At 52.7% G+C, this 22,430-nt stretch overlaps 1 protein-coding gene across 2 annotated transcripts in view; it reads right to left on the bottom strand.

The window, feature by feature from the left end:
- Nucleotides 1-252: 252 nt before the first annotated feature.
- HTRA3 (HtrA serine peptidase 3) overlaps nt 253-22,430 on the bottom strand; it is a 38,605-nt gene continuing 16,427 nt past the window's right edge. The window contains exons 3-9 of one of the 2 annotated variants that reach the window (XM_003816489.8): nt 21,650-21,872; nt 16,849-17,043; nt 16,060-16,092; nt 14,212-14,326; nt 4,825-4,873; nt 3,061-3,156; nt 253-1,380 (exon numbers count right to left, since the gene is read on the bottom strand). In XM_003816489.8, the coding sequence (XP_003816537.4) occupies nt 1,215-1,380; nt 3,061-3,156; nt 4,825-4,873; nt 14,212-14,326; nt 16,060-16,092; nt 16,849-17,043; nt 21,650-21,872 (877 nt within the window). In that variant the 3' untranslated portion in view covers nt 253-1,214. Of the gene's footprint in view, nt 1,381-3,060; nt 3,157-4,824; nt 4,874-10,876; nt 11,661-14,211; nt 14,327-16,059; nt 16,093-16,848; nt 17,044-21,649; nt 21,873-22,430 lie in introns of those variants that run through there. The other variant, XM_034951927.4, reaches the window with a different exon arrangement.

Here is a 22,430-nt window from a genome sequence, read left to right as displayed (position 1 = left end):
CTTGCCCAAGACCATGAAGCCGGAAGTAAGCGGAGGAGCCAGGACTTGAGCCGGGCTGCCTGACTCGGAGCCGGCCCTCCACAGCGCCACATGACCCCGAAACCTGGTGTGCCCCAGTGCTCAGCTGTCATAGAAACCCTTTAAAGGCCCGTGTCTTTGCAGGTATGCCCAGTCATGTGTTAGATGGATCCCCAGGAAGAATCCTGGCCAGTGGTGGTTAGGCTGCCCCAGTGCCCTGCTGGCTGAGAACCGTGTGCTTGTAAACTTTATTTTCCATACAGTAGAGAAACATACAGTACAAGCAACACTGGGAATCCATTTTCAGCAAAGCTCACAAATGCCCCTTGAGACACACTCGTTCCCTGGATGAGGGGGTGATGCCCAGGAGCCTGCATGCCTCTGGGCGGCACTTCCATGCGAGCAGCTGCTGCATCCCAGAGCTGCGTGGGAAGGGGAAGCCGGCTCAGTCCTCACACCCCGCAGCTCCACGTCCACTGTCCTCTGCAGGCCGCCCCATGGCCGCCTTGGGGAGGAGAAGCTTCCCCATGCAGCAGCCAACTTTCCACGTGCTCCCCGCAGCCTCCTGCCTGCCTGGGGAGGAAAACCTCATGGCAGGGCGGGGCTCAGCTCCGCAGCCAGGGGGCATTCACTCAGTGCCTGCTCCGGGCTGGACCCCACCCCCCCCACCCCGAAGGGATCAGATGTGACCTGTCCTCCAGGGACCCCAGGCTGGCAGGCAGCAGCCCTGGCCCTACAGCTTGGTAAGTCCTAGGGCAGAGGGAAGCTGGGGCCTCAGGTCAGGTGGGCGTTTGTCAGGGGGGAAGAAGCTTGGCAGCCCAAACCTGCAGTAGGAGGGGCAGGAGCAGGGGATACTGCAGATGGGTGTTCACAGGGGCAGAGGCGGGAAGCTAGGAGAGGAGGGGACCTCCATGGAAGGCAGTTTTGTGAATATCCGGAGAACTTGGAAGTGACTTTCAGGATCATCTGTACAAGGGGATGTTGGGCTTCCCTCCCCGGCACTGGGATGTGGATCCAACACTCCCCAGGCGGAAATTCGGGCCCCTGGCCAAGCCCAGCCTCCGCTCTGCCCCGGACAACCAGGAGGAGGCTGCCACCCTGCTGAGGACCGACGGTGGTCCTTCGTCCTGATCTCGGGGAGCGCTGCCCTCCGTTGTCTGCAGGCTCTGACGCGTGGCGCTGGAGGAATGCGCCCCTCACATGACCACCTCGGGTGCGATGCTGAAGAGGAGGTCGTCGTTCCCCCGCCGCACCTCCAGTAGGAGAGGAGACTCGGTCAGCACGGCCTCCTGCAGCTCACTCGAGTCCACTAGAGGACGCCCGTTGACCTTGACGATGATGTCACCATCTTGGATGCCGCCTCTGCCAACAGGAGAGACGGGGTCACCACCCACCGCCTCCCCAGGCACAGCCTTCCCAGGCCCGGCCCAGAGCGAGGCACAGTCAGGGTCAATGACAACATTTCAACAAAAGTCATTTCGATGGGAAAGAACAGTGCCCCAGCCCCAAAGCTCTCACACTGGATGAAAACCAATGTCACACGACAGGCAAACAACCTTTCAAACTGCTTCTCCCATGCGTCAGAAGGGTGGGTTCGAGCTCCCGCTACAGCCCTCCTAGCTGGGCCAGGCACTCTGTCCCCTTGTGCCTCAGTTTTCATGTCTACCATCCTATGTGGAAATGCACTTTGCAAATTATAAAGGCCCAGGAGTAGGTTCTGCTGTTACTGCCGTTACGAAGACGTCTATGTGAGAGGCAGAGCTCACGGGACCAGCCTTCTCTCTGCATGAGGCTCACTGAGACCTCCCCACTGCCGGGAAGGAAGGTGATGGTACTGTGCTCAGCTGCGTGGGCACCAGCATCAAGACCCTCACATGCCAGCCGTGTGACCTGGAAGAGTAACTTCTCTAAACCTCAGTCCCTCCATCTGTAAAATGGATGAGGGCAGGACCCTGCACCTCCCTGGCTGCAGTGAGGATTAACTGAGATGTGTGTGGAAAATTTCACCCAATTTCAACAATTTTTACTGCAGGCCTGCTGCGGGCAGGACAAGTGTGCCGTCTGTGCTCATCACAGAAGGTCACGCGGGGCCTCCCACCTTCAAGCCCAGCCTCTGAGGATGCACAGTACAGTCGGCCCTTGAACAACATGGGTTTGAACTGTGTGGGTCCACTTATATGTGGATTTTTCCCACTGCAGATGAAGACCGAGGCTAAGGAGGGGAGGCAACTGGTTCAGAGCCCTTCTTGGGGGTGGGTCAGCCATGCCAGCGTGTGGTAGTGTCGCTGCACGCCTGCCTCAGCCTATGGTGTTGCAACGCTTAACATTTCTCTAGTACTGGAAGACTTCAAAGAAAGCAATCCTTTATCCATTTCATCTACAAAGTCTCCTGGGGGTAGAAATCCCAGCATTTTGGGAGGCCGAGGCAGGTGGATCGCCTGAGGTCAGCAGTTCAAGACCAGCCTGGCCAACATGGTGAAACCCCGTCTCTACTAAAAATACAAAAATGATTAGCAGGGCATGGTGGTGGGCACCTGTAATCTGAGCTACTCAGAAGGTTGAGGCAGGAGAGTCGCTTGAGCCCAGGAGGCAGAGGTTGCAGTGAGCTGAGATCGCGACACTGCACTCCAGCCTGGGCAACAAGAGGGAGACTGTCTCAAAAAAAAAAAAAAAAAAAAAAAAAGGCTGAATTATCTCCATTTTACAATGAGGAAGCTGAGTCCCAGAAAGACCCAGGACCCAGGCCGGTCCCCACCTGGTGAAAGAGTCTGGCTTGGAGTGGGTTCTTAGCCCAACAGGGACTCTTCAGCCTCTGCTTCTCGAAGGAAATGACATTGTGGACTTAGGACGTACACAGTCAGGGCTCTAGGGACCATTCAGCTCTCCAGCCTCCTCTGGCTTAGCAGACACGCTAGAATCCACCTGCCCCTTCCCGGTCACTTTGCTGGGAAGCTCAAGGTCACATGAGGTCAGTGGGGCAGCCCCAGCCCAGACCGTCACGCCTGCCCCATGCCTCAAGCGATCTCCTCTGGCAGAGCCTACCTCTGAGAAGGTGAATTTGGCGCAACCTCTTGCACATAAATTCCACTGCTGACCTCTGGGAAGTCCGGGTTGCTGGCCTTCAGCTCATCCACCAGGCTGGAAAGAGTCTGCCGTCAAGGCCCCTCCTCTGAGCCTTTGCCCAGCTCCTTGGTATGAAGCTGCCCGTCCCTCCCTCCAGCACGAGGCCAGAAGAGGAGCCACCTCTGGGCCCCCATACTGCCCTGTCCCACCACTGGCCACTCTGTGTCCCCTACCAGATGTGCTTCTTAAGAGAAACGTGGTAGCAATAGCTGGTTAGAAGCGTGAAGAGAGGAGAGAGAGTGGGTAGACAGGTGGGAGGAGGGGCGGGAGGATGGATGGATGGATGGATGGATGAATGAAGGAATGATGCCGGATGGGTGGATAGAAGGAAAAATGGACAGACAGGCAATGCTGAGTCAAGGAATGGACAGACAATGCTGAGTCATGGAACGTACAGACAATGCTGAGTCACGGAACGGAAGACAATGCTGACTCATGGAATGAGCAGACAATGCTGAGTCATGGAACAGACAGACAGAAGACTGGACAGAGGTGGGATGGACAGACAGATAAAAGAGACAGAAAACAAAAGATAAATTGGCATACTGGACATTGATAATTTTTTTCAAATGTCACCCCTAGATTAGCAGAGTTGGTGAAACAGGAGGAATGACAGCTTTAGGGACTGTGTTCTTTGAGGAAATGGTCACTTGAGCATTCTCGAGTTCTTCGTAGGCTCCCGATGCAGTGACCTCTCCCTTCTTCAAACCTCGAAGCTCAAGTTTGCACTTCCAGCGTCCCTTCTATCCTGCCCCTGCTTCCTCTCCCCCAGCCCCTTCTTTCTTGCACTCATTCAGCATTTCCAGGCACCTGCTCTGCAGTGGACTTGCTTTTGGGGGCAGAGTGGAGGAATAAGTAGGTCACAGTCCTTGCTCCCAAGGAGCTGACAGCCGAGGAGGCAGGATGGGGTGGGGCGGTCCCACCACAGGTGATTCCGACACAGTAGGATGAGTTCAAGGCTGGAGAGGGAGGCCAGGGCTCTGTGTGCTATGAGGAGGCACCTTCTGCCACTTGAGTGTCCTGGGAATGCAGAATGGTGTTCCCCCAAATTCATGTACACCCAGAGCCTCAGAATGTGACCGTGTTTGGAAATAGGACCTTTATAGGTGTCATTAGTTGAAGATCTTGAGAAGAGACCTTCTGGGTTTAGAGTGGGCCCTAACTCCAACGATGGATGTTTTCCTAAGAGAAACGAGAGAGAGATGTGCACACAGATACTCAGAGAGAAAGAAGGTCAAGTGAAGACAGAGGCAGAGACTGCAGGGAGGCAGCCACAAGCCAAGGATGCCTGGAGCCAGCAGAAGCTGGAAGGGGCAAGGAAGTAGCTTTCCCTGGAGCCTCAGAGGCAGAGTGCAGCCCTGCCGACCCCTTGACTTCAGATCCCCGACCTCCAGAACTGAGAGGGAACACATTTCTGCTGTTTTAAGCCACCAGGCTTATAGTAATTTGTTATAGCAGCCATGGAAAGAGATAGCGTCCTGAAAGAGCAGAAGGAATCTATAAGGCAAAGAGGGAAAGGTCCAAGCAAAAGGACTGGCCTGAGCAACGGCCAGAGGCCTGAGTGCATCGGCCCGTCTGGGCACCTGCAAGGAGCCGAACACAGCCAGCCAGGGTCTGGAGGGAGGGTCAGGGTGAGGGATGAGAGGAAGGGGTAGCAGGGGATGGCACTCTTCAGACACTCGCCTTGGTGTGATCGTCCGCATCCGTATGCCGATGAAGCGCTTCTTCCAGTCTGGAAATGAAACACGGCGAGACTCCGTTAGGGCTGCTGTGAAAAGCCACCACGCTCCCTCAGGGGACAGGCAGAGGACAGAAGTTCCCCTGCAGGACCAGGAAGCAGCAGGTGTCATTCTGCTTGAGCTGGCCCAGTCCCCCTGCGGTCCGGCAAAGCTGCCCTCTCCTGACCATCATCATGGAGCTGAGGGGTATTCTAGCTCTAGTGTGGCTCGCCCCACAGGTGGCTTCATGTCCACCGCATCCTGCATCCAACCATGTGAGCTCCGACATCTGCTCTCCCAGCTGAGCTCCAACCCAACCCCAGTGGCCAGTGGGGCTCTCCTTTCTGGCTTCCATATTGCTGCTTCCCCAAATGTTCCCTGCTTGGAACTGAACTCATCACCTCCCACTGGTCTTCCTCAAAACAATACTCGCTGCTAATGTCCAGTGAGTACTAACCATGTGCCAGGCCCTGTGGCTGGGGCACTGCACACGCAACTCACTGAGATAGTGTTTCCATCCCCCGAGCTGCTCTAATCTGTGAGTTAGCAGGTGTCTCAGATCCAGAAATAAACAAGAGCCAATAAATTTAGAATTTTCATTTTATATAAGAGTTCTGACCACAAGTAGAAATCAATAATAGGTATCTAGAAAATTCCCAAATTATTGGAAACTAAATAATACACTCTAAATTACTCATCTTCAAATAAGTAAAAAGAGAAATTAGAAATTATGTTCAGCTGAATAAAAATGAATGTATAATATATTAAAATTTGTAGGTTGTAGAGGTAGAGGGAAATTAATAGTACTAAAGTGTCTATATTAGAAAATAAGAAAAGCCTCAAATCAATAACCTCAGTTTCCATCTTAAAAACTATAAAAAGACCAAATAAAACCTAGAATAACCAGAAGAAAAAAATAATTAAAAGTCTGAATCAATAATAAAGTTGAGTGTGAATTAATAATAAAGCTGAGAGTGTGAATCAATAAAGCTGAGAGTGTGACTCAATAAAGCTGAGTGTGAGTCAATAATAAAGCTGATAGTGTGAATCAACAATAAACCTGATAGTGCAAATCAATAATAAAGCTGAGTGTGAATCAATAATAAAGCTGAGAGTGTGACTCAATAATAAAGATGAGTGTGAATCAATAATAAAGATGAGTGTGACTCAATAATAAAGATGAGTGTGAATCAATAATAAAGATGAGTGTGACTCAATAATAAAGATGAGTGTGAATCAATAATAAAGATGAGTGTGAATCAATAAAGCTGAGTGTGAATCAATAATAAAGATGTCTGTGAATCAATAATAAAGCTGAGAGTGTGAATCAATAATAAAGATGAGCATGAATAATAAAGAGTGTGAGTCAACAAAGAGTGTGAATCTAATAAGAGTGTGACTCAATAAAACAGAGTGTGAATCAATAATAAAGATGGGTGTGAATCAATAATAAAGATAAGAGTGTGAATCGATAATAAAGCTGAGAGTGTGAATCAATTATAAAGATGAGTGTGAATCAATAAAGATGAGTGTGAATCAATAATAAAGATGAGTGTGACTCAATAATAAAGATGAGTGTGAATCAATAATAAAGACTGGATCAATAATAAAGCTGAGAGTGTGAATCAATAATAAAGATGAGTGTGAATCAATAATAAAGGTAAGAGTGTGAGTCAATAATAAAGTGTGAATCTAATAAGAGTGTGAATCAATAATAAAGCTGAGAGTGTGAATCAATAATAAAGATGAGTGTGAATCCATAATAAAGATGAGTGTGAATCAATGAAGAGTATAAATCAATGAAGAATGTAAATCAAAGAAACACAATAGTGAAAATAAAAAATAAAGCTGATTCTTTAAGATCAATAAAACTGATAAATCTTTAGCAAGATCGATCATGACAAAAAGACACAGTTATCAACATCACAAATTACAGAGGTGACATCACTACAGATTCTACAGATATTAAAAGAATAATAAGAGAATATTGTGAACAACTTGATGTCAATGAATTTAATCACTTAGACAAAAGAAGCAAATTTCTTGAAATTTCCAAACCACCAAAGCTCATTCAAGAAGAAATAGATAACGCAAATAGCACTACATCTATTAAAGAAATTGAATTTGGAGTTAAAAATCTTCCTACAAAAAAAAACTTCAAGCCTAAAAGATCTCACTGGAGAATTCCACCAGATGTTTAAGGAAGAAATAGTACTAATTCTATACAAACTCCTCCAGAAAACTGAAAATGAGTGGCTACTTCTAACCTCATTATCTGAATACAAAAACCAGAAGAGAAAACTAGACCCATATCCCTCATGAAAACAGATACAAAAATTCTTTAAACAAATCAAATCCATAAATACATTTAAAAGGATAATACAGCCGGGCATAGTGGCTCATGCCTGTAATCCCAGCACTTTGGGAGGCCAAGGCAGGTGGATCACCTGAAGTCAGGAGTCTGAGACCAGCCTGGCCAACATGGTGAAACCCCATCTCTACTAAAAATACAAAAATTAGCTGGGCATGATGGTGGGCACCTATAATCCCAGCTACGTGGGAGGCTGAGGCAGAAGAATCACTTGCGCCTGGGAGGTAGAGGTTGCAGTGAGCCAAGATCACACCACTGTACTCCAGCCTGGGCGACAGAGTGAGACTCCATCTCAAAAAAAAAAAAAAATGGATAATACATCACAAATAAGTGATAAGTGAGGTTCATCCCAGGAATGCAAAGTTGGTTTAACATTTAAAAATCAACCAATGCAATTTACCACATTAACAGACTAGAAAGGAACACCATATGATCATCTCCAGAGATGCACAAAAAGCCTCTGACAAAAAGTAACATCTATTCCCAATAAAAACCAGAAATAGAAGGGAACTTTTCAACCTGATAAAGGATACCTATGCAAATTTGTAGCTAGCACCGTACTTAATGGTGAAAGACTGAATGTTTTCTCCCCAAGATCACGAACGGGACAAGGATGTCCACTCTTACCCCTTTCATTCAATATTTTACTGGAAGTTCTAGCCAGGCAAGAAAAAAAAAGGCATTCAGATTGGAAAGGAAGAACTAAAACTGTCTTTATTCACAGACTGCATAGCCATCTATGTAGGAAATCTGATGGCATCTACAAAAAAAGTTTCTAGAAGCAGTAAGTGAGTTATCAAGCTTACAGGATATCTTATGGTGAACATCCAAAAATCATTTTAATTTGAATATTCTCTTAACCAACCAGCAGAAACTGAAATTTAAAAGAATACATCATTTATAATAGCATCAAAATTAAGAAATACTTATGAATAAATCTGATGAAAAATGCCCAAAAACCAGTACACTGAAAACTATAAAACATTGCAGAGAGAAGTTAAAGAAGATATAAATAAATGGAGAGGTAGTCTGTATTCATGGATCAGAAGAATTACCATTGTTAAAATGCCAAATTTCCCCAAATTGATCTGTAAATTCAATGGAATCCCAATCAGATCATCAGCAGGCTTTATTTTTCTTTTTGTAGAAATTGACAAGCTTATTCTGAAATTCATGTAGAAATGCAAAGGGTCTGAGGAGTCCACACAACTTGGAAAAGGAAGAATAAAGTCGGGGGACTCACACTGCCTGCCTTTTAGACCTACTGTGAGGCCACAGTAATCGAGCCAGTGCAGTACTGAATATTGGCCTAAACACAGACAGCTGGAATGGCACATGGTCATTCTCTTTTGGACAACGGTGCGAAGGCACTTCAGTAGAGAACAGTCTTTCAACAAATGGTCCTAGAACAATTGAATTTCCAAGGCAAAAATAACAAAAATGCCCAAACCTCGATCTGTACTTTGCACTATTTAAAAATATACTAATTCAAAATGCTTCGCAGTCCTAAATCTGAAACCTCAAAAAGTAAAACTTCTAGAAGAAATTGTAGGAGAAAAATCTTTCTGATCTTGGGTTAGCAAAGACGTCTTAGATACAACACCAAACGCATGACAAATTAAAAATAAAAAACAGACTTCATCAAAATTTACAAAACTTCTGCTCTTTAAAAACACTGTTCAGAGAATGAAAAAGACAAGCCACAGACTGGGAGAAAATATTTGCAATTTGCTTATCTGATGAAGGGCTCCTATTCAGAATGTAGAAAGAACTCTCACAACCTACTAGTAAGAACACAAATAACCTAAATGTTTTTAATGGGCCAAATATTTAAACACACCAAAGATGAACAGCTCATGAATAAACCATGTGGGAGATGGGGTCAGAGCTGGCCGGGAGGCCTGACCCATGGGTCCAGTGGGCCCTAGAAGGCTTTGGATTTGGCCTTGAATCACCAGACATGATCTGCCGTTAGTTTTGAAAGGGCTTCTCTGGCTGTGGGAGGGTCTGTGGGGGACGGGGCAGCATCCGGAGGAGCCCAGAGAGGTAATGGTCCAGGGCAGCGAGTGCCCCGGTGCTGGACCCGGAGGTGGAGGTGGAGGCGGAGCGGCGACAAGGCCCGGGGTGGATGCATCCTGAAGGCTGGGCCAATGGACTCGCTGACAGTGGATGAGGCATGTGGGAAGTCCAGAGGGACAGAGGGACAGAGGGACAAGGCTGACATAACTGAGTGGGGACGGCAGGTGGGGCTGCAGGAGCAGGGGGGTCTTGACAGGTGCTCTGAGTGGGAACTGCCTGTGGACATTGGTGGGTCCATCCCACAAGCAGCTGCACGTCTGAGCCTGGAGTAGGAGGGGCCAGGCTGGAGGCGTAAATCGGGGGGATCACTCTCTAGGTGGCTTCTAAATCCAGGGGGTGGGATCCTCGACAGGACCTGCACAGCCCACCTGGGACATGGGCCCTTCCCACTCCCACTGCCTGGGAGTCCCCTGCAATCTCCAGAGCCTGCCCCACTCCCTTCCGACAGTCTCTGCTGGAGGTGGGTCACCGCCTCAGAGAGGTCTCCTGCCCCGTCATGCAGCCCTCACCCTCGAGGCCCCAGCCCTGCCCCAGCCTCCTCCCAGCACCCCTCACTCTGATCTGTGGCATCTGGGGGCGTTTTTGTGGCCCGTCTCCCTGCTAGAAGGAAAGCGGGAGGGCAGGACCTCTGGCTCACAGGAGTCCAAGACACAGAGCCAGCATTTGAACAATGACTGTGGTCCCCTCTGACTTAGACCCACTGTGCGGGTGGGAAAGCAGAGGCCTGGTAATGCCCCTGGGCCAGAGCTGGGGAAAGCACGACTCACTGTGCTCAGGATAGGGGACTCTGAAGCCTCTTCTCCTTGAACTTGAGAGGTGAGCAGAACACACACCAAGTATGGGGCCACCAGCCTCCCTGCCCGTCCTGCTCCCGGCCCTGCTCCTGCCAGGTGGCTGGGCTGCCTTCCCCAGACTTTTCCACTATTGGGAAGGACTCAGGACTCTACCCAGCACAGGGGCCTGAGACCAGGGGACATTTTGGCTTCTGAGACCAAGGGACCCTGTGACCTCTGAGGCTGGGGAACCCTGTGAACTCTGAGACCAGGGAAACTTACGGTTTTTGAGACCACGGGACCCTGTGACTTCTGAGACTGAGGAACCCTGTGGCCTCTGAGATCGGGGAATCCTGTGATGTCAGAGATCTGGGAACTCTGATGTCTGAGACCAGGGAAAGCACATGTCTTTGTCCCTGTCCCCTCCCCTCCCTACAGCTCTCCCTTGGCTTGTGGGCCACAGGATAAACGAGGGGTTTACCCCCCAGGCCAGAGGTCTCCCACCTATGAACTGCACTGTTCCCCACAGTCCACAGAGGGGCAGATGCCCACAAACGGCCCCACTCCATGAATCAAACACCCCACACCACCCCATGTGGGGCTATACTCTGGTCCTAAGGCTGGCTGGACCCCAAGCCCTCCTGGGGCTCCCCCAACATGCATGGTGGCCACTCTTTACCCTGAAAGCCCCTCAGAGGCCTCTGCACCCCACCTCCAGATGAGAATAATAAATGCACTTAACATCTCCTTGATTTAATAAAAAGATGGTTCATTTCAAACAACTTTAGATTAACTGGGTTTGGATCATTGGATTTTATTAAATAAAAAAGAGAAGCAAGTACAAACACCAGTCAACTTCAGAAGGATTTTAAAATTGCAAGTGTGCCATGCAGCTAAGGTTTATCAGGCTCCTCCGTTAGTCTGCACTGTCCTTGGGGAGGGGACACAGCTCTGAGGACAGGGGATATTTCCCAGGGGGTTCTGGGATGAGGTCAGCACTAACTAGGACAGCCCCTGTACAACAAAGAAGCAAACCTAGGCCCCAGGGGGATCCTGTCTCAGGAGAAAGAGAGAGGCAAGAAGGGAAGAGGACACTATCATCCACTTCCAAGGAAAGTCACCTCACAGCTCAGTGTGTGCAAACAGCAGCTCTGCTAATTTCCAGTAAGGAGGCCGAAGTCAAAGGCACCCATGGAGAATGGGATAATTCAACAGGAAAAACTCGGTCATTAGGGAAAGGAGCATGCTAGGACAGGTCTGGATGCACCCCTGAATCTAGCTCTGAGCTTCCTAGAGGCCAACAGGAAAAGGGCTCAAGAGATTAGATGGTCCCCACTGTTCAAGAGAAGAAGACTTCAGCTTCTTTGGGAAAGACAGGCTCTGCCTGGCTCCAGATTGTCTTCCCATAATGGACACAGAAGAACAATGGCGGCATCCTCAACAGCAGCTCTTCATGTGACCAGCCCTCATGGCACCAGCCTTGGCTGCACTGGGGTCCATGTGCTTGGCTGACGGGGTCATGGAGGAGGGGGAAACGTGAGGAAGCCCCCTGCTCTCAATGAACTGCCAGTGAGGGGGCTGGGAGGAGACAGCAAAGCAATGTGGAAGTGTGAGTTGCTGAGTCAGGCCTGGGCGTTGGCCAGGAGGTGGGCACAGGAGACACAATGGCAGGAGGGAGAAGCTCACTAGGGCTGAAGAGAAGGTGGGGAGGCAGAGGCCCCCAGGAAAGGCCCTGCGATTGGAAGCATGGCCCTGCTCTGGAAGGTGGCTGCGACTGCCCACTTAGGGAGGCAATGGGCATGCTCTCACTTGGGAGAGTTGCCTAGTGCCCTGGCGAGACCTCTCCCAGATGGGTGCTCATGGCAATCTAGGAGTGGGCAGGGTGGGCTGGGTATCCCTTTTTGATGGGGTGAGGAAATGGGGGCAAGGAAATGGGGGCTTGGAGGAGGGTGACTTCCAAAGACGAGGTATTGGACTCTGCTTCCCTGGCATAGAGGATATTCTACCATGTGATCTCCATGGGCCACAGGCTGAAAGAGGAAGTACTCAGGAGTGGGTAGATGGATGGAAGAATAGACGGACAGGGATAGAGGGACAGGTGGGTAGACGGATGGATGGATGGGCGGATAGGTAGACAGGTGAATGAGTGGGTGGGTGGATGGGTGGAAGGAAGGAGAGAAGGAAAAAAAGAAAGGAAAAAATAAAGGAAGAAATGGTGGCCAGGTGGGTGAATGGGTGGATAGGTGGGTGGATGAGTGGATGAATGGATGAGTAGATGGATGGATGGATGGGTAAATGGATGGATGATGGATGGACGGATGGATGGGTGGATGAATGGATGACAGATGGAAGAATTGGTAGTTGGAAGGATAAATGAGTGGTTGGGTGGATGGATGGATATAGGATGGATGGATGATGGATAGGTGGATGGATGGATGAATGGATGAATGGCTGGGTGGATGGGTGGATGGATAGATGGGTGGATGGATGGATGGATGGATGGATGGATGGTAAATGGGTAGGTGGAAAGATGGGTGGATGGAAAGATGGGTGGGTGGATGGATGGGTAGATGGGTAGAAAGGTGTGGGTGGATGGATGGTGGGTGGATGGATGGATGGATGGGTGGATGGATGGATGAGTGGGTGGATGAATGGATGATTGGATGGATGGGTGGATGGATGGATGGATGGGTGGGTGGGTGAATGGATAGATGGATGGATAGGTGGGTAGATGGGTGGGTGGGTGGATGGATGGGTGTGTGGGTGGATGGGTGGGTGGGTGGATGGATGGGTGGCTGGGTGGGCGGATGTATGGACAGATGAATGAGTGAATGGATGGGTGAATGGAAGGATAGATGGATGGGTGGGTAAGTGGATGGATGGATGGATGGATGGATGGATGGAAAATGGGTGGGTGGATGGATGGGTGTGTGGGTGGATGGGTGGGTGGGTGGATGGATGGGTGGCTGGGTGGGCGGATGTATGGACAGATGAATGAGTGAATGGATGGGTGAATGGAAGGATAGATGGATGGGTGGGTAAGTGGATGGATGGATGGATGGATGGATGGAAAATGGGTGGGTGGATGGATGGGTGTGTGGGTGGATGGGTGGGTGGGTGGATGGATGGGTGGCTGGGTGGGCGGATGGATGGACGGATGAATGGGCGGATGGATGGATGGATGAATGAATGAATGGATGGGTGAATGGATGGATAGATGGATGGGTGGGTGGATGGGTGGATAAGTGGATGGATGGATGGATGGATAGATGGATGGGTGGGGGGATGGGTGGATAAGTGGATGGATGGATGGATGGATGAATGGCAAATGGGTGGGTGGAAAGATGGGTGGGGGTGGGTGGATGGATGGGTAGAAAGGTGTGGGTGGATGGATGGTGGATGGATAGATGGATGGGTGGGTGAATGGATAGATGGATGGATAGGTGGGTGGATGGGTGGGTGGGTGGATGGATGGATGGATGAATGAGTGAATGGATGGGTGAATGGATGGGTGGATAGGTGGGTGGGTGGATGGATGGATGGACGGACGGATGGATGGATGGATGGATGGATGGATGGATGAATGGATGGGTGAATGGATGGGTGGATAGGTGGGTGGGTGGATGGATGGATGGACGGATGGACAGACGGATGGATGGATGGATGGATGGATGGGTGAATGGATGGGTGAATGGATGGGCGGATAGGTGGGTGGGTGGGTGGATGGATGGATGGATGGATGAATGGATGGATGGACGGACGGATAGAAGGAAAGAAACACCTGACAACTAAGGAGCAGCCCAAATGAGAGGAGCCCAGGGAGTCCAGGAAGCTGATGGTAGGAGCTGAGATCGGAGATTCTCCAGCCAAAAGGAGACAGCCTTGGACGGGCAGGGGATGAAGCCGATCACGAATCGATGATAGGCAGGGGGAAGATCCTGAAAGAGGCTGAGGATAAGCTGTCCTGGGGGTCTCACAGCTTTGGGGTGGGCAGACAGGACCTGTCCAGTAGTGAGCAAAGTTCACCCAGCACCTCCGGTGGGCCTTGGTCCCAGGGCTGGGGTGTTAAGGGGCTGTAGCCCTGAGAGAGTGCCCCCTGCCTCTGGCCCCCTCCAGGTGAGCTCTTTACCTTTGATCTGCTTGTCTTGGAACTCTGTGAGGAACCGTGTGATGCGGTCTGAGGGGATGGCAAAGGAGATGCCAGCCGTGACCTTGAGCGTGTTGATGCCAATGACCTCGCCATCCTGGGCAGGGAGGTAAGAGCAGGCATCAGTTGGGGGAACCCAGGCAAACCCCTGCCCACAAAGCACTGTGTCCACAGCTCTGTTTCTAGAGGCTGACCCCAGCTGTCAATACCCCTACAGCCCCCAACTCCCCTGAAAAGCTCACTCTCAGGATCACACCTGAGTCAGTGACCCTACCTCTCCAAATCCTGGAGATCCCCCTTCCCCATCCCTGGAGAGTATTTCCAGGGAAGCTTGCAGCTCGGGCCTGCCCCCAGGCTCTGGCCACTCTGCCTCTAAGAAGCACGGCCACTGGGCCAAGAACACCGCCAAGCCATGTTTGGAGGGACTGAGAGAGGGAGGAACATGGTAAGGCCTGTCGGGGACAGAGACCCTGTCTATCCCTACCTTCCAGAAGTGGGGGGCTGGCAGGTGGGACCAGGGGAGCTCCTTGACCCCCCCATCCCTCTCTTTGGAGACCCTCCAAACCTGCCCTGCCCCCCATGAGGCTGGTACCACTTGGGCAGGATCTGACCTGGCCCCTGGGGACCTCACACTCAGGCACACTCCTGGAAAGGAGCCCCACCCCACAGCCTGGCATATACCCCTAGCCCTGCCCTCCCTGTCAGGGCCTGGCCAGCTCATCAGGGAACCCTCTGGGGCCTGGGGCAGAGCTTTGGGTCAAGGCACCCTTTGTCCTCCTGGTCCCTGGAAGCTCAGGAGGCAGGAAGAGCATCCGAGTGTGAGATCCAGTAGATTGAGTTCTGTGTCCACCCTCGGCCCTCTGTGCCCATCTCTACTGCCTGGACCATGCGGAGCAGCCTCCTGGGCCTGGCTTTCTGGCCTCCAGCCTAAACCACACACACGAGCTTCCTTGAAACCAGGGCATGCCCTCAGCCCTGCCAAAAGCCTGGGAGACATCTTGGGCACATAGGGTGAAGCCCCATCTGCACACGAGGCCTGAGGCAGCAGGACATGGGCCACCAGCCCCTTTCATTGTCCCCTTGTCTGACCTCCCCCTTCCTAAGCCTCTGAGAGCCTCCTGCAATGCTCATGTTGTGCCTTCTCCCTGGGATTTCTTCTTCCTGCACCCAGTCCTCCTCAATCTCAATGGCCGTTGTATAATGCTCTCACCTCCAGGAAGCCCTCCCTGATCTCACATCAGCTGGCAGGCCTTCCTGCCCAGCGTCCCTCCAGAGCTATCTCATGTGGCTCACATGGTGCTGGGGCTTGTTCACATCTGGACACCTCCCCAGCCATGGATAGGAGCTTCAGGGGTGGGACCGTCCAATCCTTCACGGCCTAGGAGCTCTGGACTGAGCTTTCTGGTTTATTCTGGAAAAATCTCACCTGGGATGAGGCTGAGCTTGACTTTGCGGCTCAAGACACAACTAGGAAGGGGAGAATGAGGGTGCCCCTGTCATCCTGTGTGTACATCCAGGGCAGGGAGGGCTGAGGTGAGCAGCCCCACACCTGCGTCTCCCTTGCCCCAGCTCCCCTGACAGGCACATGGCCCTGGACTGAGCTGCTGCTCATGGGTGAGTCCTCATTCCTGGTGGCCACTAGCATCCCCGAGGCGCTTGGGGCAGCCTTGGTCTTTCCTCCTTCCAGGCCTCCAGCCCAGCTGCACTCCCGACTGTTGGTGTAAATGTTCTAGGACCATATTGTGGGGCCTGTCCCACCTCAAGGCTGAGCACCCCCATGTGAGAAGAACCCCAGAAACCTGAGAGATTTTGGCTCTAGGGGACACTTACCAGGTTCACCAGCGGTCCCCCGGAGTTCCCGTACTGCAAGGGGAGGAAACAGCATTAGCTGTGCCTGACCCCGCCTGAGGCTTCCTGGAACCCCTTCTCCAGATCTACCTCTAACCAGTGCAGAGACACATAAGCAGGTCTCATCCTCAGCAGCATCGAAAGGCCTCAGTGCTGCCCCCATTTCACAGATAAGAAGGCCATGTGGATGGCTGCCTGATGACCGAGGTCTGACTGTCACTGTTCTCTGCACAAACCATACGCTTCGGCATCTACACCCTGGAGGCCAGGCAGCACCGCCTGGTGCATGGAGAATGGGGGTATTACTTCCCATCCTGCTGGCCTGGGGGGGCCCTCTACAAAGACTCGGATTCCAGCCAAGTGCCTGAGCTGCAGCAAAGCTGGATGGACGTGATCTGGGGCATCTGGGTGAAGTGCTTTGTGAATGCTAAACGTGCCACCAACATAATCACAATAATAATGAAAAGCAATGTTGGCCAGGGTGTGTAAGCTGGGCAAAGGTGTTTCCGGGCTGTGGCCATGCCTCTGTTTCTCTGAAAGGCTGCCCGAGCGAGGACAGCAGCCTCTGACTCCCAGCGTGCCTGGCACCCTGGGGTGGAAGTCACAGGGTTAGAGCTCCACCGAATGTAAAGAGAGAACTTTCTAGCAAGTGGATGTGTCGAGTGCCAGAATGGCTCTGGGGATGGGGGCAAGCCGAGTCAGAGACTACCTCGAGGTTGAGGTCTCGGGCACAGATGGCAGGTGCCCCGGCCTCCTGTCCCTGGGACTCACGTTGATGATGGCATCCGTCTGGATGTAGTCCATGTCGGAGTCCCGGAGGCCCAGCTCCCTGCCCTCCCGCTGGGCAGTGCTGACGATGCCCGTTGTCACTGTGTTCTGTAGGGCGAAGGGACTGCCGATGGCCACCACAAACTCCCCAGGCCGCAGGTCGGCCGAGTGACCCAGCAACAACACAGGGAGCTTTTTCTAGGAGAGAGAAGGAGAAGACACAGAGAGGGAGGCTTAGCCGTCTACCTTCAGTGGGGACCGGAGTCAGATCCTGGCAGGGGGGTCCCAGGGAAGGCATGCACATCTGTGCAAAGCCACCAGGACTGTGAAGGCTCAGGCAGGTCACCGGTGCAGACCAAGACCAGGGCAGTCCTGTGCTGAGACCCAGGGCTGGAGTACACGGAACAGAGGCTCAGCTGTGCCAGGGACCAAAGGTTCCCCCAGGGCAGGCATGGGTGCTCATCATGTGCAGCTGAGCACAGCCTCCAAGGTCGTTGAGCCCAATGATCTGATGGTCACATGGCCTCTAAAAATCTGGTAAAAGCTGCAGACACCTGGTAAAAACTACTACACCATATGCACCACACACAAACTGATGCATTTGATGGAGAGAGATCTGCAGACCCCTGGAGCCCAGCTAAGGACTCTGACATCCTTGATCCAGTTCCATCTCATCTCCCATTAGAGACACACGGGGGAACGCAGGCCTGGAGAAGGGAAGCCACTAGCCGAGCTCCGCCCCCCGCCGCGCACACTGAGACACCTGCACACCCCTCTTCTGCTTTTGCGCGGGCCCAGCGGAGCCTGTCTGTCTGATTATCTGACTCTGCAACTAGCCTGGCAGCAAGGAGAACAGCCGGGCTCTGTGTTCCAGAAGCTGCGTGGTGCACACTCTGAGAAGGTAATCCCGGGTGCTTGTTAGAAGGTGCCGAAGCGCACACACACACACGATAAATTGGGGAAGGCGGTTCTGTGCTCGTACCCACATCAACTTCCTGGTTCTGGTTTTGCACCCATTACCTAAGATGTCACCGTTGAGGGAAGCTGGCGGAAAGTCTCCTGGGACCTTGTGGCACTACCCTGTAGCTTCCCGTGGATCTGCGATCGGCCAGGTCTCAAGAGCATTGCCCCAACTCAGGAGATCAGTGGGGCAGGACCCCATGCCTCTGACCCTCTGGATGGCTCCCCTCCACCAGGCCACTGGTCCTTCTCATCGTTTCAGTCCTCTTCCCTTTTATTATACACCATCATGTCAAATAAGAAAGTTTCTCTTTGCAGCTTTCAATACGAGGAAAAAGCTGTCAATAATGGGGGTGACGTGGAGCCCCGCACAGGATTACGGGAGCCCTTGGTGGGCAGGCGCTGGTGTGGGAAAGGCTCAGGCCGCTCCTCTATTCTTTGTGCTCAAGAAGCTTCAGTCAACGGCAGAGAGAATCCCAGGTGGCGGAACCAGGCCTGCACATTGGAAGGTGAGGGCCCGGAGAGATGATATTTTCCATTGCTGACCGGCCGAAGAGGCAGAAATAACGTCTGAAATCTCTGGGAGGCCATGAACTGAGGAGGGTCAGCCCGTCCTCCCTGCACCCAAGGAGGGCGCACAGGTGAGGCCATGAACTGGGGAGGGTCAGCCCATCCTCCCTGCACCCAAGGAGGGCGCACAGGTGAGGCCGTGAGCTGGGGAGGGTCAGTCATCCTCCCTGCACCCAAGGAGGGCGCACAGGTGAGGCCGTGAGCTGGGGAGGGTCAGTCCATCCTCCCTGCACCCAAGGAGGGCGCACAGGTGAGGCCATGAACTGGGGAGGGTCAGCCCATCCTCCCTGCACCCAAGGAGGGTGCACAGGTGAGGCCGTGAGCTGGAGAGGGTCAGCCATCCTCCCTGCACCCAAGGAGGGGGCACAGGTGAGGGTCAGGAGCCTTTCCCATGGCTCGATTTAATGCCTAGGGGCTAGGAGGGCGTTTCCCACCTCAGCTCATGGCCATGGGTGCTGACCAGGGCCTGCAGGACATGAATCACACTAGCTCTGCTGGCACCCATTTGCCACAGGTGGCTGGTGGGGCGTCCTGCTCAGGCCCACCTGGATACCACCCCACCAGTTCTGCCAGCATTCTGCCACAGCCGCCGGAAGGGGAGACAGACCTGCCCCTAGTCTCGCTCTCCTCTTCCCACGGGGGTCCTCGAGCGGGGGTTGCAAACTGGCCCAAGGCCCAAACGCTGTCCATTGCCTGTTTTGTGAATCAAGCTTCACTGGAACACAGCCACACCCACCTGTGCAGCCTAAGGCTGCATTCTTGCCACAGCAGAGATGCGTGGTTGTGACAGAGACCACAGGGCTTGCAAAGATAAAATATTTACCATTTGGCTTCATGGAAAATTTGTTGGCTGGGCACCATGGCTCACACCTGTAATCCCAACACTTTCGGAGGCCGAGGCAGGAGGATTGCTTGAGCCCAGGAGTTCTAGACCAGCCTGGGCAATACAGCGAGACCCTATCTCTACCAAAAATTTAAAAATTAGCCAGGTATGGTGGTGCATGCCTGTAGTCCTAGCTATATGGAAGGCCAAGGTGGGAAGATCCCTTAAGCCCAGGAGTTTGACGCTGCAGTGAGCTATGATCGTGCCACTGCACTCCAGCCTGGGCAACAGAGCGAGACCCTGAAAAAAAAAAAAAAGAGAGAGAGAGAGAGGGGGAGGGAGGAAGGAAGGAAGGAAGGAAGGAAGGAAGGGAAGGAAAATTTGGAGGTGGGGTGCAGTGGCTCATCCCTGTAATCCTAGCACTTTGGGAGGCCAAGGCAGGGGATCACCTGAGGTCAGGAGTTCAAGACCAGCCTGGCCAACATGGTGAAACCCATCTCTACTAAAAATACAAAGATCAGCTGAGGGTGGTGGCATGCACCTGTAGTTACAGCTACTTGGGAGACTGAGACAGGGGAATTACTTGAACCTGGGAGGTGGAGGTTGCAGTGAGCCGAGATCCTGCTACTGCACTCCAGCCTGGGTGACAGAGCAAGAACCCGTCTCAAAAAAAAAAAAAAAAAAGGCTAGGCACGGTGGCTCACGCCTGTAATCCCGGTACTTTGGGAGGCCAAGGCAGGTGGGTCACCTGTGGTCGGGAGTTCAAGACCAGCCTGACCAACATGGAGAAACCCTGTCTCTACTAAAAATACAAAAAAATTGGCCAGTGTGGTAGCACATGCCTGTGATCCTAGCTACTCGGGGGGCTGAGGCAGGAGAATTGCTTGAACCCAGGCGGCGGAGGTTGTGGTGAGCCGAGATGACGCCATTGCACTCCAGCCTGGGCAACAAGGGCGAAACTCCACTTCAAAAAAAAGAAAAGAAAATTTGCCAACTCCTGTCCATGAGCACACCCCTCAGTGGGTTTCCTTGACTGTAAAATGGAGGTGATGCCCCCAGACTCAATCGCGACCGTGAAAAGGCTGAAAAGCAGGGAAGGGTCCCCATTAGGGGAACTCCTTGGAACCATTAAATCTCCTCTCCCTTGATGGGGCAAGAGGAAACCCCCTTGTAAAAGACTTCATCACAAATGCTGTAAACGTTCATTCAGAAAGAGAGGAAGCCAAATTCAAACCAGCCAAGGTGAACTTCCCAGTCCAAGGGAAGCTCTGGGTCCAACGCTGGTGTGAGGCATGGGACTCAGTGACCTCATGGCATGGGGAGCTGCAAGTAACTCAACTGTGGTCCCCAGGGTCACATAAGCATGGCATTGGGCAAGACAAGAACAAGCTGGAGGGAGGCCGGGGTGCTAGCTGAGCGGGCCGGACCTGCTCCCGTGCGCTGTGATCTTGGGCGAGTTACCTAACTTCCAAGCCTCAGTTGCCCCGTCTGAAATCCCAAGATAATGAGGTCCACCCAAATCTCATGTCAAATTGTAATCCCCACGTGTTGGGGGACGGGCCTGGTGGGAGGTGATGGGATCATGGGGGCAGACTTCCCCCATGCTGTTCTCATGGTGGTGAATTCTCATGAGATCTGATGGTTTTAAAATGTGTGGCATGTCCCACTTCACTCTCTCTCTGTCTCCGGCTCTGCCATGAGAAGACGTGCCTGCTTCCCCTTTGCCTTCCGTCATGATTGTAAGTCTCCTGAGGCCTCCTGGTCATGCTTCCTGTACAGCCTACAGAACTGTGAGTCAACGAACCCTCTTTTCTTCATAAATGACCCAGTCTCAGGTAGTTCTTTATAGCAGCGTGAAAACAGACTCATACAGGCCCTTTCCTCCCAGGCCTGTGGTGAGAATTAGAGGAGTGCAGTCAGCACCTGGCTGAGAGCAGGCCTTCCAGAAACAGCTGGTGGAGGAACAAGAGGATTCTGGGGGCCTCAGTGCAGGCCTCTTCTGGGTCAGCTGGTGGGAGGTACAGACGTGAAGGTGGAGGGATGGGGTCCCTGTCCCAAGTGTTCCCCACTGCAGCCCCCTGGCCTCCACGCCCAAACCCAGATGCCATCCCATGGGGCAGGTGCATCCCCAGTAGTGGGCCCAGGTAAGACAGTGAAGAGCCTCCGTGGGGTGTGATATGGGACCACAGCCCACCCACTGTGGGCCACATGCTTCCTGGCTCTGCCCTGCACCTAGCGGCTCAGGGAGCGCAGGGCAAGGAGTCCAAAGACCTGGGTTCTAGTTCTTTTCTGAGCCGTGACCCTGGGCCAGCTGCCAGTCCTCCCTGGGCCCAGTTTCCTCCCCCTGGCCGATGGAAGGTGGGGCTAGCTTGCCTCTGGGGTCCGGCGTCTGGGAAGAGGCCGCCATGCCCAGCCCCAGGTGCTTCTGCCCCTCTGCCCATGCCCACCCACCTTGGGATGGATCTTGATGGTGGCAATGTCCGACTTCTTGTCGATGTCTTTGATGGTGGCCTCATAGGAGTCCCCATTCTGTAGCTGCACCTTGAGCTGCTGCCTGCCCGGGGCAGCACTGTTGCTAGACACCACGTGGGCATTGGTGATGATCAGGCCGGCCTCTGACATGATGAAGCCAGAACCGCTGGACAGGGGCACGTTGCGGCCAAACAGCGGGTGTCTGCAGCCAGGGAGACACAGGCGGGCATTTAGGGTGGGGCTAGGACGCGGGGGAGTCAGGCGCAGTGGTGGGGCTGGTCAGCGAGGAGCAGAGCCAGTGTGTGGCTGATAGAACACAGGTCTGGAGTCCCTCAAGCTCCCATTTGAATCCTGGCCCTGTGACCTGGCCAAGTCACCAGCGCCTGCACCCATTCACAGCCATAAAGAGGTGATGATGATCACCTCTGGCTGCAATTTGCTGAGATGAGACGGGCTGCCTGCGACATGTCAGATGACTCCCAGCTTGCACTTGCCATCCTGACTACGGAACACGGAGCCAGACAGATCAGGATGCTAATCCCAAGTCCAGGCCCCACTTATTATCTGCCTGACCGTGGGCAGGTCAGTGAAGCTCTCTGAGCTTTGGTCTCCCCACTTGGGAAATGGGACAACAACACCTCCTCCACCGAGTGGTGATGCCTGGGCTCTAAAACGCCTCTCAACAAACAGGACAATAATTGGCCCTAGGGGAAAAGCCCCATTGCACACACAGCATCCTCCAGGGCTGCAGCAGGTACCC

Source organism: Pan paniscus, chromosome 3 (assembly GCF_029289425.2).
Source record: "Pan paniscus chromosome 3, NHGRI_mPanPan1-v2.0_pri, whole genome shotgun sequence".
NCBI lineage: Eukaryota > Metazoa > Chordata > Mammalia > Primates > Hominidae > Pan > Pan paniscus.
Note: the sequence above shows the minus strand (reverse complement) of the source record. Positions and strands in the feature narration are given on the sequence as shown.